The following is a 14,261-nucleotide window of genomic DNA, read 5'->3' as shown; positions in this document are numbered from 1 at the left end:
TTTAAAGACCAATTAGTTTCCTCATTCTGCACCAGATAAGAGAAGAGTAGTCTCAAGCCAAGACGATGAAAGATAAAAGTTTTTACTTACATTCTTTCAAAGATTGCCATTTGTCTTTATCACATCGTTCATCTTCGAATTCAATCTTTCCGTATGAGAGCAGGAAACGTATTGGCTCAGCCAGACCCATTATAGGGAAGTAAGTTAACTTGTATTTCGGTGCCATCTCCAGTTCAAGCTGAAAATCAGAGGTTTATGAAAGAAACAATTGTGACTGAAGAATTGGGTATTAGCACGGAGTGATATTTATCTATTATTGCACACCTCTTTTAGTTAAGACAAGCTCAGATGTGCAACATACGGATATTAAGTAAGTCTTGCTTGAATAGGAAATTATGGGGTATTGAGGGAAGGTGTGTCTCTTTGTGGACGTCACAGTTTATGACCTCTAATACTGCATGAAATGAAAGATGCACATGTACAGACAATATCAGTACGAGAAAAAACTGACAACTAAGATGAAAGTGTAGCGTAGGCTGTGAGCTAGAAATGTGAAATTATTTAAATGACTTGTTACTGCTGTTTAATAGCGATCCAAATCTCCAATGGCTCAGATTCAGGCAATCCTATAAAGTCAGTGTCGTTCAAGGATGCTTCTCGTACTGGTCATCATCAGTATTAAAAAAGAACAGTAAGCTATTATACTGGAGAGGACTCATCTATTTCAGTTGTAATTAACATTATAAATCGTGTATCACAGTGTGTGTATATACGAAAAAAAATAAGGACTTTTATTCCGTGTGTTGTATTGTCAGTATGCGACGAATTAGCTTTCTTCATACTAAGAAATGTTCAGTTGTACGACGAAAGCTGTGATAAGTGTTGTTAGTCCTCCACGAGAGCAACAAATTCACTTTAAAATTGTAATTAAGCTAAGCATTACAAAGACAAATATCTGCCACACACATTCTTGCAGTGTTTACTTATTCAAACTGAATGGAAGGAAGGAAGCAAGACTGGGTTTAACATCCCGAGGTCATTAGAAACAGAGCGCAAGGTTAAGGAACCATCCCAACATTTACCTGGAGCGATTTAGGGAAATCACCGAAAAGTGTAAATCTGGATGGCCGGACGCAGGTTTGAACTGCCGTCCTCCCGAATGCGAGTTCAGTGTGCTAACCACTGTGCCCCCTCGGTTTCAGACTAAATGTTACGAGGAAGTACTAATTAACTATTATTGCAAACAAATGAAATTATGTCCTAAAAAAAGTTGTTGTTTGGCATTGTTGGCTGGGAGGTCACGTGGTCTAAGTTTAGCTGCCTAATTAGGAAGGTTTTCTTTCTTCGTATAAGGCGGCATCTCTCATTGACATAATGGGGGAGTCATGTCAAATACCTGATGAGAGCAGTTTGCTGTTGAGTGAATTTTGAAGTGAAGTCATGACCAAACTAGGAAGGGAGAGGGTGGATCCAGGTGGTGGGACGTAGCCTACTCCTGTCGAATAAAGCTGTGGGTGAGGCGAGATCTGACCAATTGATCACCAACTTGCCGTCGCCCCAGCAACGGAGGATAGATTTACGATTTAATCCCCGAATATTGGTGTGTGCAATGTCTAGTCTGTTACAGACCTCTTTGCTTTCTATTTTATCATATTTCAGAATGAAATTTTTAAATGTAATACAACTGAATTACTTCCCTTTAAAGAAATAATGGAGTACGCATTAATTAAATAATAATGAACAGATAAAATTTATACTGATCGTCCCCTCTTCGTTGTGTTCATGAGACTAGTCACTACATCTGTAAACCGTCGCACTTACTTGTTACTTCATATATGTGAATAGTTCCAAAAGATTTACTGACATTTGTGCTGGAAACGATTCATCATCTAACTGTGTTATATTGAGAGGTGTATAACAAAATCCTAGATGTCTTGCCCGGTAATGGTGCGCAAGAAACATACACAGTTTCAAGTGTTATACTCGTTCGGGAAATGTCACTAAGTCGACTTCAAAATGTGTGTTACAATCGTATGTGGTGCTGCACGATTCTTGCGTGCGTTTCTTTGCTGTCCAGTTCCACGGCTAATTGCCGTTTGTGCAAAAGTCTATGTTCTAGTGTCTGAATTTTGCTGGCGGGGGTCGCGTAATTGCTTGGCGCAAGGGTCTCCATTGCCAGTTTCGGTTCTACCACATGATATTGGCTATGGTGGTGACCCAATATGTAATGGGATATCAGTATCAAACTTAGTATCTCCGTCAGTCTAAGGTTGTCACGAGATCGTAACGAAACATTACGCAAGTAAGTTTTTAGGACTTTCTTTGAATATACGTCTAAGAGTTTGAAGAGGGTACTCTGAATACTTGCTGGTGGGGGTGGGGTTTGGGAGGAGTGCAACTGCTGCTGCTTTCAAGCTGAATGATGAATAAGTTTTTTAATTTAATGCTAAATGACGCTGGACATTCCTTCAAGTCAGCACCCATTACATTTTCTAGTTTTCCTCAACCAGCAATAGCAGACTCCAGAGCACAAATGCACTGTCTACAATTTTAATATCTGACACACAATAAGATTACGTCTTTCAAGCCGCGCGGAGTAGTCGCGCGGTTAGAGGCGCCATGTCACGGATTGCGCGGCCACTGCCGCCGGAGGTTCCAGTGCTCCCTCGGGCATGGGCTGTGTGTTGTTCTTAGCAAAAGTTAGTGTAAGTAGTGTCTAAGTCTAGGGACCGATGACCTCAGCCGTTTGGTCCCTTAGGTATTCACACACATTTGAAAGTCTTTTAAAGGAAAAGACCTTACACGCTCCAACGTACTGCAAAATAGTCATTTTTACAAAAAGTTCTCATTTTAAGTTGTAACTTAGGCTACCACTTTGAAAATGACATACAGAATAAATTAAACAGAACTCAGATGATATGAGGTACAATACAAAGAACATAAAGCAAAAAAATGCAGAAAGAAATAAAAATAAAACATTGTAAAACAATGGCTACACCCGATTCGTCATACGGCGCACAGTCGCGAATAATTCGAAAGCAAGACGTAATAATAATGGGTGATGCACTAAGGGCTGCAATCTAAGAAATCAGATAAACTTGTAGGAATCAGAACTAAGCTGGTATTTTATTCAGTAAACGAATTAGTAAAACAAAGAGTTCAAATATGGCTCTGAGCACTATGCGACTTAACTTCTGAGGTCATCAGCCGCCTAGAACTTAGAACTAATTAAACCTAACTAACCTAAGGACATCACTCACATCCATGCCCGAGTCAGGATTCGAACCTGCGACCGTAGCGAAAACAAAGAGTAAAATAGATAGAATGCACCTATATGATGCCCGAAGGAAGACTAATGTAACAAGTAGTGAACCACAAACCACACGTAGATGACATGTGGGAATACCATAGACAAGATGACTATACTGTGATTGGAACAGGCGAGGGGCCTACTCCCTGAAGTTTAAATGAAGAAGAAGAAGAATTGTAACCTAAGGAATCGTAATGGCGAAGATAATGCGCGAGGTGAATACATTGTTTTACCGTGATTGGCAAAAAAATTCTAGATATTTGAACGAATTAAGGCCGCAGGTTTTTAACGTTTCGTTGATGACAAGATCATTAAAGACGAAGTAATGACAACGGCATAACAGATGGAGTACATTACATAGTTTCACAAGGATGGAGAGAAATAGGTGATATCCTACGTAAAGTTACCACCCCACCACCCGAAATAGTGATTTAGTGAAACCACAGCAAACATAAAACTGTGTGGTCGGATGACGTTTTTCTATCACACTTGACGTAAGCAGGCAAGTTCAGTATCAGAGTGAGGCGTTGACCGGTGGAACAAATAGCAGTTGCGAGTTGTCGGGGACTGCTAAGTTTCCGAAGAGAACGGCTGACTAGAGCTGAGTTCAAAACACAGCAAATTCATTGGGTCGTTTGAATGAAACGGAGAATGTACTTTATTATTAGAGTTTCGGAGAACATACCCAGGTGAGTTTCGTAGAACATACTCCGGTTCACACGAACAAAGCAAGTCGGAGGATATACTTCACTTGAGAATGTTCTCAGCTTGAATACAACTACGGAAGATGTTACTCAACGCGAAGAAGATACCTCCGATTTCGTAAGAATAATACTAGAGAAATTTCTCAAAAGCGGTTTCTGAAGTGAGCTCTGCAGCATACTTCGAGCTGAGTAAGTTTCGGTGAGTTTAAGTTTTACCGAGTTTTTTACTAAAAATTGCAGAATTTCTTTTGCTCAGAAGGCATAAAGGATGTACGTAACTCGAAGAAATATTGAAGAGAGAAGCTGTTGAAGTTTATACAGGTTTAACAATGAAATCATTATTTCGGTGACGAATTCCTTCCCTAAAAGCATGAAAAAAGAGGAGTGAGCTTTGAAACGAAGCGAAAATGAAGACATTTTTGTGCTGTTGAAGAGACACAGGTTTTCAGACTAGTGTAGGAAAATACTTTAGGTATACGTCAGACAACTATATCACTCAAACTTTGAGATGTTCTTCACCATGTTTTGTCCCAGCGTAAATCTTATATTTTGTTGTGTTACAAATAAGCAGGTAGATCAGAAAAATTAATAACTGGTTTATTACGAACCTAGCCACCTGTTTCTCGTAGCAACACCGCAAGGGCGACCGCGTAAGTGTTCGTCGCTCGTGTAGACTACTATGCGACATATTTAACTAACATTGTCTCGTGTTATTGACCAGTCAGTGACATTTTCCTCTGGCTTCCTTTTAACTTCTTTCTTGTCTCACTTGTATTTTATTCTGTTGTATAGCATCTTTAATACTTTGCCGTTGTCTTAGAGTGTAGGATCACGCTTCACTGATTTTTTCCACATTCGTTTCCTGCGAGGTGATAACCTCGCCGTTGAGCGCCCGTATGCACCACACGCGCGCGCGCACACACGCACACACACACACACACACACACACACACACACACACACACACTATCTCGTTAAAAAACTCTGGCAGTCCCAGATTGGAGAAGATGAAAATTTAACGTACCTTATGATTTCGTTTGCGTAATGTGTTCAAATAACTACGAAACTAAAAAGTTTCTCGCGTGTCGAAATTTCGATAAAGTCGTCAGAAAACGCATTTCGTGAGCTGCCCCTTACTTTTCGAAATAATTTGTTGTCGCACGTAAAACTAAAATCGAAATGCAGTGTAACTCCTCTAGAACACACTGATGCCAGTTTCATATCTGTTCACTGAATATTTTCGTGTTTGAGCGAGTTGAATGAAATGTAAGATTACGCGTATGTTCTCTGCCGGATGCGGCACGACAATGCATACCGAGAACCTCTTCAAGGAAGAAAGGAGGCAGTGAGAAAGAACTCCCTTGTCAGAAAATATGCTTCGAAATTTGTAGTCATACGAAATTGAGAACATTCTCAGAGAACGTTCCGTGGAGAAAGTTCTCTTTGTTACTCGTACGGCACATTGTAAGCGTGCAAGATCGGTCAAGAATGGATACCGTAAGAGAGAAGTCCTAAACAAGCAACAGTCGAGCACAGCGTCAAACGGCGCTGTCTCAAGGCTTCAAAGGAAAACAGGCAAGTGCAAGACGTGACCGCGTGCGCACGTTTAAAGGCAGAACTGCGAAACACGGGGCACCCAACGAACTGGCTTGCGCCATCTATGGAGCCGTGACGGACCGTAGCTGCTGGATGATCGCGTAACCTCAGACGCGATATTGATATTGCTGCTTACCAGGGAGTCCGAGACACTATCAAATACAAGAGATGATCTAATCTTATTCCTTCAGAGTTTGAGACCTATGCTCGAATGATTTGCATCTGGTCAAAAGCGGCAGTGACTACCAAGACGCGTTTTATAGAAATCTTTTCAGAGAGCACTCTGCATATCAAAATGAAGGATTTTTCAGATACTAAAGAAAACTGCAGAAAATTTCTATGAAGCACGCATCTTCGTAATTAGAACACTTCATCGTCTCTGAGGAAGTTATTTCCATCATTATATAAAACGCAAGAGCCTCAGGGTTAAAGAGAGCCTAACGTTGACGGTTTCCCGGTAGAGACTGATTTATTGAGTAATTCCTGATGTGATCAGAACAGCGTTTAAACCTGTCATTCGGATCTAAACAGATCAGCTGACCAACTGTGAGATTTTAATTATGATTTGTTTTTGTGAGGCAGCGATTTGTGCCCAGGAAAAATGTCAAGCGCATTTACTTAGGTACTTGTAGCCGCCCTCCGTCGTCGACTTCTCTGACGTACGATGTTTATGTTGTTATCTATTGTATATGCCTTACTATTCGTTATATCCGTACCTCAGATGGAGCAGCCACAAACATCTTCACTGTAAAGGCGACTACATTTCGGGTTTTCATAATAATTAATGTTAACTTTTTGCTCAGACGATCACACTTCATTTGTTGCTGAGTTACCGAAGACACGATAGTTAATAATGTCTTTGGGTGTTATTTATTAGTTACTAATAACACGTAATTATGGAAATCACTTTCGCTTTTTTATTAACAACATTCAATAATAATTAAATGATCATGAATGATTGCGTTTGGATAGAGGGAAAAGGAGGGTTGATCCTACAATTACTCTCAGCAATTACGACAACTAAAATGACAGTGATTTTTGTAGTTTGCCACTCAAATATATTATAGCAAAGGCTATGTCTATTACTATACTTCGATACAGTCGTCCAAACTTCGTACACTTTTGTTTTCACAAGCTAAATGTCCAGTCCCGTTCTTGTGTTCAATTTAACGTCTCTTCACATAGTCCACAAATCCTATTATCGCTTATTCGAAATGTGATAGAATTTCATACTGAGCGCTAACTTTTCTCGCGCACAAATTTCCTCACATATTCTTAGTCCATGACCTTATGGCAAAAGTCTATCCCGTATAAATTAACTAGTCAATTGTCTTGCAGTTTAACAAAAGTGGTCTGATCCCTTCCGTAGCATATCACACGGAAATGCCCGCTATAGACATATTCAGAGTGCAGAAAACAAGAGAGCTAACAACACCCCCGCATAGTTTATATAGTAGAATTTAGAAACAAAAGTAGCCGCGTTAAACCCTCTCTGATTTCCCTGAAGCGCTACTTTGTTGCGGGCGTTATTCTGATGAGAGATTATGTAGCGATAATTTTAATTAAAACCTTTCTAATGCTATTAACTATTACCGATATTATCGATCACTTCTCCCCTGTATGAAAATCAGCCTGATAATATTGTTCTTAATTAACAGATCGGTTATAAACTGTAGCTGAGAAAACTGAACAGTACGATAGGAAAGTAGTTGCTTTAAATCGCAGATCCTACCACGCTTACAACAGCTTCCACATATTTCACAAATAGCTTGTTATTGAAAATGCAGTGCTGGTGAAATAGTACTCCTCTTCGAGCAGGGCCAAGATTTCCCAGTACGTTGCATATATCGATATAACATCGAGCGATGCATTATCAGTTACATGTCACTTGATCCACATGGCACGACAGCAAGCAATACGCGAGAGACTACGAACTAGTCACAACAAAGTTCTGCTTACATTTCACAATTTCATAAAACACGGGTGGAAATAGCAAGGAATCCTATCACCATGAAACACCTCAGTTGTATTTGAGCCTACCTGCAATAAGAGTTCTCACATAGTAGCCTATTTTTCAACATAACAATTATGTTCATTTTGAAGTGAAACTAACAGTCAGAGGCGAAACTGTTGTCCTTCAAAACTTATTACTTGGTTCTAAAATTAAATGAAACTCCGCCCGAACAGGCTATTCAGTCCCAACGGTACCGATCGGCCGCCGAGTCAATCTCAGCCCAAAGGCGTCACCGGATGCGAATAAGGAAGGCATGTGGCCAGCACACAGCTCTCCCGACCGTATCTAAGTTTACGAGACCGGAGCTGTTACTCCTCAATCAAGTAATTCCTGAGCGCACCCCGGTTGGCAACAGCGCTCGGCAGACCGGATGGTCACCCATCCTAGTGCTAACCCAGCCTGAGAGTGCTTAACTTCGGTGATCTGACGAGAACCGGATTACTTGGTTCTGAACCCTGAAAAATATTTTATTTCTTTAATAGAGATCATAAAGATTTACTAAGTAGGTTGTAGGTGAAAGTTTCTGTCCCTGTTCAGATAATAGAATAATGGGTTAAAAAGCAATTACTCAGTTATAATGTAAGATTCAAAAAAATAAGAGGCGTCCAAAAAGTTTCCATTCGAGGGACGTACAGTCCAAAATCGGTATGCCAATGAGGTAAATCCGCCTTGAGCACTGAAGCAATCAGCCCACCATCGAGACGTCCGTAACTGCCTGCTGCGCATCCTAGTGCGACGGGAATCGTCTATACTTTAAGGACCTTTCTACGGGACCGAAGGCGCGATAGCCGCATGAGGAGTGATAAGGACTACAGAGCGGGTCCTCGAGTGTCTTCCTCTTCAGTTGGCGTAACTTCTGCGCTACATTTGCAACTTGTGTCGAAGCGCGACCAGCACGGAACTTGATACCCAATACAGATTCATTCTCCGAGGGATGTCTACTGGCTTATGTCCTTCGGCAGCCAAGAAGGAGCAACAGCTAGTTCGTCCGCTTTCGACGTATTTGGTAATCACGTCTCCTTATTTCCCGTATCGGCATTTGCCGCACGCACGGCACGTCGGAAAGATACGAACGCCACGCTAACCCCTCGCCTACCTACATAACATAGTGTATTAATGTATGCAAAACTCTGATTTGCATGCCACGAATTGATATTGTGGTGAGCGGCATGTACCGACTGCGAAAATCGGACGTTCCGTGCTACGGACGCATCTCTGTGTCTTACCGACCCAAAGAATTTGTTTGGCAACTCTCCGTGAAGGAAATGAAGAGATCGGACGTGTGGGGGGAGGAGAGAGATTAAACTGTTGTGAGACGCCATTATGGTGTATAGTACATGTTCAAATAGTCTTTTGCACAAAATAAAATCCAATAACTAACATCAAGTATTCAAGGTGTGTATATTTCCATACCGAAATTAGTTAATTATCACGGTACAGATTTACGAGACGTATATCGCTGGGAGGTGAAGTTTGGAACGATAGCGCGAGCCTGCATTTTTCACGGTCATAATTCGTAGAGAAATTATCTGCGCATTAATAAGCTTTAACTTGCTAAATTGTTGGACTTTTCATCCAGACTCACAAAACAACATAGTACACAGTTGTGCCGAACGATCTGCGTACGAAGTAAAGGTTTTAGAGATTTCATGTGGAGCAGATAACGCCAGCCGCTGTGGCCGAGCGGTTCTAGGCGCCTCAGTCCGGAACCGCGCGACTGCTACGGTCGCAGTTTCGAATCCCGCCTCGGCGTGGATGTGTGTGATGTCCTTAGGTTAGTTAGGTTTAAGTAGATCTAAGTTCTAGGGGACTGATGACCTTACAAGTTATGTTCCATAGTGCTCAGAGCCATTTTGAACCATAGGTGCTTATATGCCTGCATAAGTCGCATTACATTGCATTTAAGCTGCTGCGACGCCGAAAAATGGAAACTTTTCGATCAGAGGTTATGCAACTGATAATAGAGCCACATGGAGCTAAAGGCATTTAATACAAAAAACACGAATGGTTCTGACCGAAGGCATTCTTGGCAATGCACACACCACACATGTCGTGCAGTCATATGGTGTAGGTTGTATGGTATTGTTGGGTGGGATATCACTCAGGGTGGGTCCAGATGCTTGTCGGAAAGGATGTTCTTCCTCCGTGCACACTGGTCCCTTTACTTGCGTTTATTTGAGAGTTGTATCGTATGTGTGACTGTACAGCGTAGGTCAGTAGGACAGACGCGTGATAGTATAGTGTCATGTTTGTGTTGTATGATGATGAAGATGATGATGATTATGATGACTACGAGAGGAGGGTGAAGGTGAAAGACAGTGCCAGCACACAGCATACTCCTCCAGAATAGAACCAAGGGAGGTCTCCGTGCTTAACTTCCCCACCCGACGGACGTATCACCAGCAGTGTCACAAACCCTCACTTAATGAGAGGTTTGGGATTTAAACCAGGACATTGGAGCGAAGACCGGTTATCAGGAACTTTACGCCGCCACCTCCCCTCCTCTTCCCCGCCAAATTCTGACAGTGAAAATTTCATCCACCACGGGCAGGTTGGGGTTGTTTGGGGGGAGGAGACCAGGTAGCGATGTCATCGGTCTCATCGGATTAGGGAGGGTTGGGGAAAGGAACCATACCGGCATTTGCCTGGAGCGATTCAGGGAAATCACTGAAAACCTAAATCATGATGGCCGGACGCGGGATTGAACCGTCGTCCTCCCGAATGCGAGTCCAGTGTGGTAACGACTGCGCCACCTCGCTCGGTCACGAAGGGGATTCAAACTGGCTTACCCCTGCACAGGCATGCTTAGCTACTTCGGCTATGGGACAAGGTGTAGGACACATTAGCAAACATTTTCACGTGTTGACTCTGGAGGCACGAATTACTAATTAAACTTGTTAGCAATTATCTGTAAACATGGATCATAATGATCTCGGTATTAAAATACACTCTGGCATATCAGCTTAGTTACAGGTTATATCTAACGGTTAGTCAACCACAATCGGTTTCTGTGCGCCAACAAGCAAACTGTCGTAATATCACTTATGCAGTGGAAGTCACAAGGGGATCGTAACTGGAAACAGCCATTTCTCAGTTGAAGAACACGTCAGAACTATAATCACGTTGTGCTTCGAGATGACGCATAGCATGAGAGACGAGGTAATAACAGTAACGAAAACGAGTGCTTCATTGTGACTAACAGACGAAAACGTAATACAATGAACGTTAATAATGATCATATTGGTATATTACTTGTCGTCCTCGAGTACCCCCACAGAGAACACACTACCTCCAGCAATAGTTGCGGTGAAAGGCCGTTTTCTGCTCCATTCTCGTCTAGTCTGAGTTTGTGTTCCATTTCTGATATCGTCTACGTGACGTTAAATCTTCCTTACATTAACTCAATAGCTTTACGTAACTTCCCAGCTGAACTCAGTACGCTTCACACACATGAAATCAAACCATCCTTGTGTAGGGACAAGAAGTGTTGTATGAGACAGCCAACAGCTGTCCGTCGCTATCGCAAGAGTTTGAAACTTTATACAAGCAAACAAAGCTGTAACATTTTTATAAAACTTTAGAACAAAGTTTTAATATAGACCGAAAACAGGGTATCCAGTGCGTTCCTTTTGCTTTTCAGTATACAAAGAGTACAAACGAATATTTCCTTTGTTACATATAGCACGTTGAACGACCTGCATAAGGAGAAACGTTTCAGGAGGAATAAGAAGACATAAGGTAGCATTTGATCTAGAGTCTTTGTAGCACGTTCATACGTGGTACTTGTATCACTAAAGCTGCAACTAGGAACGTAATTTTATACATTAAGTGTAGGAAGTATTCGGATAATTCTGTATTTTGGTATTTACTCTTGTTCCACTACAGTTAAGTTAGTGCTCAACAGGCTTATTGTAAACGTTCCACTGTTTGCCCCTGTATGGCAATTCGAAGCCAAGCAATAATGTTGTAGAGCCTTCACATGTTGTTTACACAAAAGTAACAAGGTCTTCAGCATATTGTGGTTTCAAACTTTTATTTGTCTTCTATTTTGTAAGTCGAAGGTTTGTATATGCATAATGATCCTTGACAGTTGCTCCCACCTCCGTCATGTGACTTAATATACGAGCGCAGCACATGTGATTAATATCAGAGGGCATGTCGAAACGAAAACTACGTACATGTGGATGGCACCAACCAGTCCGAAGCAAAAAGACATTAGATATGAAATACGCAGACTTCATTTCAGCTAACAGTCTTCGACCGATCAATACCCTGACTACGTTACCTGGGGCAACAGATATGTTTCCGCCTGGTGCTCCCGAGCATTTTTTGAATATATTAGGTGGAGGCACAACAAGCAAAACATTGATCCTGATTGGACGTCAGTGACTGCAACTTCTTATATCCTGTGAGCACTGTGGGATAAAGACGCTAGCTAAATGAGTGAGTGACGTGCACAAACTGTGCATTGAAACGCTCTGGCACGTGTACGGGGTTAACACGAATGGAAACTTTTAAAATCCGTTATCATGATTAAAGTTATATGAAAGTGTAGTTAAGCACTAACCTGCTTGTGTCGGTTGGCTTCCTTCTGTGCTCCTGTGTCCTCCGCTTGCCTGCAGTTCCGCCGCTCGAATGTCCTTCGTAGTACAAAGCGCGCTTTGCCGCTATCGGAGAGTGGTGGGGCGGCGTTACGTAGCCACCTCTGGAAGGGGGAGGGGAGAGGCAGGTGAACAACCGCATCTGTACTGGACTCTCACCTGGGGGCCTGTGACAGACACTAGTGACGACAGTAGCGTAAATGCGAAAAGTATTAACAGCATTTCCCAAATAGATTTTACACTGTAGCATCGCTTTTAGCCACGCTTAATGTTACTAGAGTATGGAAGGAGACATGGCGCTTCGACCTCGACACTTTCCGTATTCCAGTGCTGCAGGCCAGCGTCATCCCCGAGGCAGACGCAAAGGTGGATATATTCTCTGACAATATCGCCCTGATGGAGAACCTAGCTGATACTAACCATACTGAAATTGCACAAAGATGACACCTACATTACCTGGCGACGTACGAAGCGGTCGACCACGTCACTCACGTGATGGCAGGAGAGATCCAAGTACAACCTCAAAGACTCAAGCCAGGAAAGCATTTTTCCGTCATAAGTATCTGATTGATTTGATCTGTCTGGCCACGAACTCCTCTCTTATGTAAGTCTGCAGGCTTTCGTGGCCGTTATCACTAAAGTTAAAACTTCTGTTTTTTTTATGCCACGCCGGCCGTGGTGGTCAAGCGGTTCTAGGCGCTACAGTCTGGAACCGCGCGACCACTACGGTCGCAGGTTCGAATCCTGCCTCGGGCATGGATGTGTGTGATGTCCTTAGGTTAGTTAGGTTTAAGTAATTCTAAGTTCTAGGGGACTGATGACCTCAGAAGTTAAGTCCCATAGTGCTCAGAGCCATTTGAACCATTTTTTAGGCCGCGACATACTGAAAGGTGGCTACACTGAGTCACAGCGCCAGAGATTGTGCCAAAGAGTTTTATTCCGCCGCCTCCACTGGCAGTGCTTGTTCAGAAGTTGCTGTCGGAAGTGGTGGTTCAAAATGGCTCTGAGCACTATGGGACTCAACTGCTGTGGTCATAAGTCCCCTAGAACGTAGAACTACTTAAACCTAACTAACCTAAGGACATCACACACATCCATGACCGAGACAGGATTCGAACCTGCGACCGTAGCGGTCGTGCGGTTCCAGGCTGTAGCGCCTTTAACCGCTCGGCCACTTCGGCCGGCTGGAAGTGGTGGTTCTGAGGTTGCCGTAGTCAGTACTTGTTGAGAGGATGTCGAAAGCAGTACTAGTTGTGAGCATGTCGTGTGCAGTTGTTCGGATGGGGTAGACAGCCGATGCTGTTCGAATGGGGATGTTGTAATGTTCAGAGTGTATTTTTCGTCAATATATATGAAGGTAAAAAAAAAACATTTTTTTTATTTCAGATTTCCTAACTAACAATGTCTCTTGGTCACAGTTTCAGTCAACAAAGTATCTGGCTTGTGTTCATGTATTAGAGTGTAATTCTGGTTTCTATGTGCAATTATAGTATTTCTGTTTTTTTTAATTACTTCAGTGTAAATGGTGCTTAAAATACCTTGTCTTATTGTGTAAGAACCGTGCCAGATGTGTACGTTGAATCACACTTCCACACACAGAACAGTTACACTTGTGCTTTGTTGTTTCGTAGTTTTTGTTTCGTAGCTTTTATAGTTGCTGGGGACTTAATTAATTAATTGTGTTAACGGAAATTTCCGTTCATTCTTTGTTGTTATTCTCTGCAGTCAGATTGCGTACTAATACTAGTCAGGGCCAACCGGTTACGAGACTGCGTAACCGGACAGACAGCGACTAAAATTAAAATTATTTGCGTTGTATTTCAAAACAATGGCTCTGAGCACTATGGGACTTAACAGCTGAGGTCATCAATCCCCTAGAACTTAGAACTACTTAAACGTAACTAACCTAAGGACATCACACACATCCATGACCGAGGCAGGATTCGAACCTGCGACCGTACCAGTCAGGCGGTTCCGGACTGAAGCGCCTAGAACCGCTCGGCCACCACGGCCGGCTGCGTTGTATTTAATTAAGC

General features: G+C 42.4%; 1 protein-coding gene across 2 annotated transcripts in view; it reads right to left on the bottom strand.

Annotated features, from left to right (window-relative positions):
- LOC126237257 (glutathione S-transferase-like) overlaps window positions 1-12,285 on the bottom strand; it is a 150,552-nt gene extending 138,267 nt beyond the window's left edge. The window contains exons 1-2 of one of the 2 annotated variants that reach the window (XM_049947179.1): window positions 12,192-12,285; window positions 91-238 (exon numbers count right to left, since the gene is read on the bottom strand). In XM_049947179.1, coding sequence (XP_049803136.1) covers window positions 91-226 — 136 coding nt within the window. In that variant the 5' untranslated portion in view covers window positions 227-238; window positions 12,192-12,285. The remainder of the gene's footprint in view (window positions 1-90; window positions 239-12,191) is intronic. The other variant, XM_049947177.1, reaches the window with a different exon arrangement.
- Between the last annotated feature and the right edge of the window lie 1,976 nt (window positions 12,286-14,261).

The sequence above is a fragment of the Schistocerca nitens genome, chromosome 2, assembly GCF_023898315.1.
Source record: "Schistocerca nitens isolate TAMUIC-IGC-003100 chromosome 2, iqSchNite1.1, whole genome shotgun sequence".
Lineage (NCBI taxonomy): Eukaryota > Metazoa > Arthropoda > Insecta > Orthoptera > Acrididae > Schistocerca > Schistocerca nitens.
The sequence above is the reverse complement of the archived record's forward strand: the minus strand, read 5'-3'. Positions and strand labels throughout refer to the sequence as shown.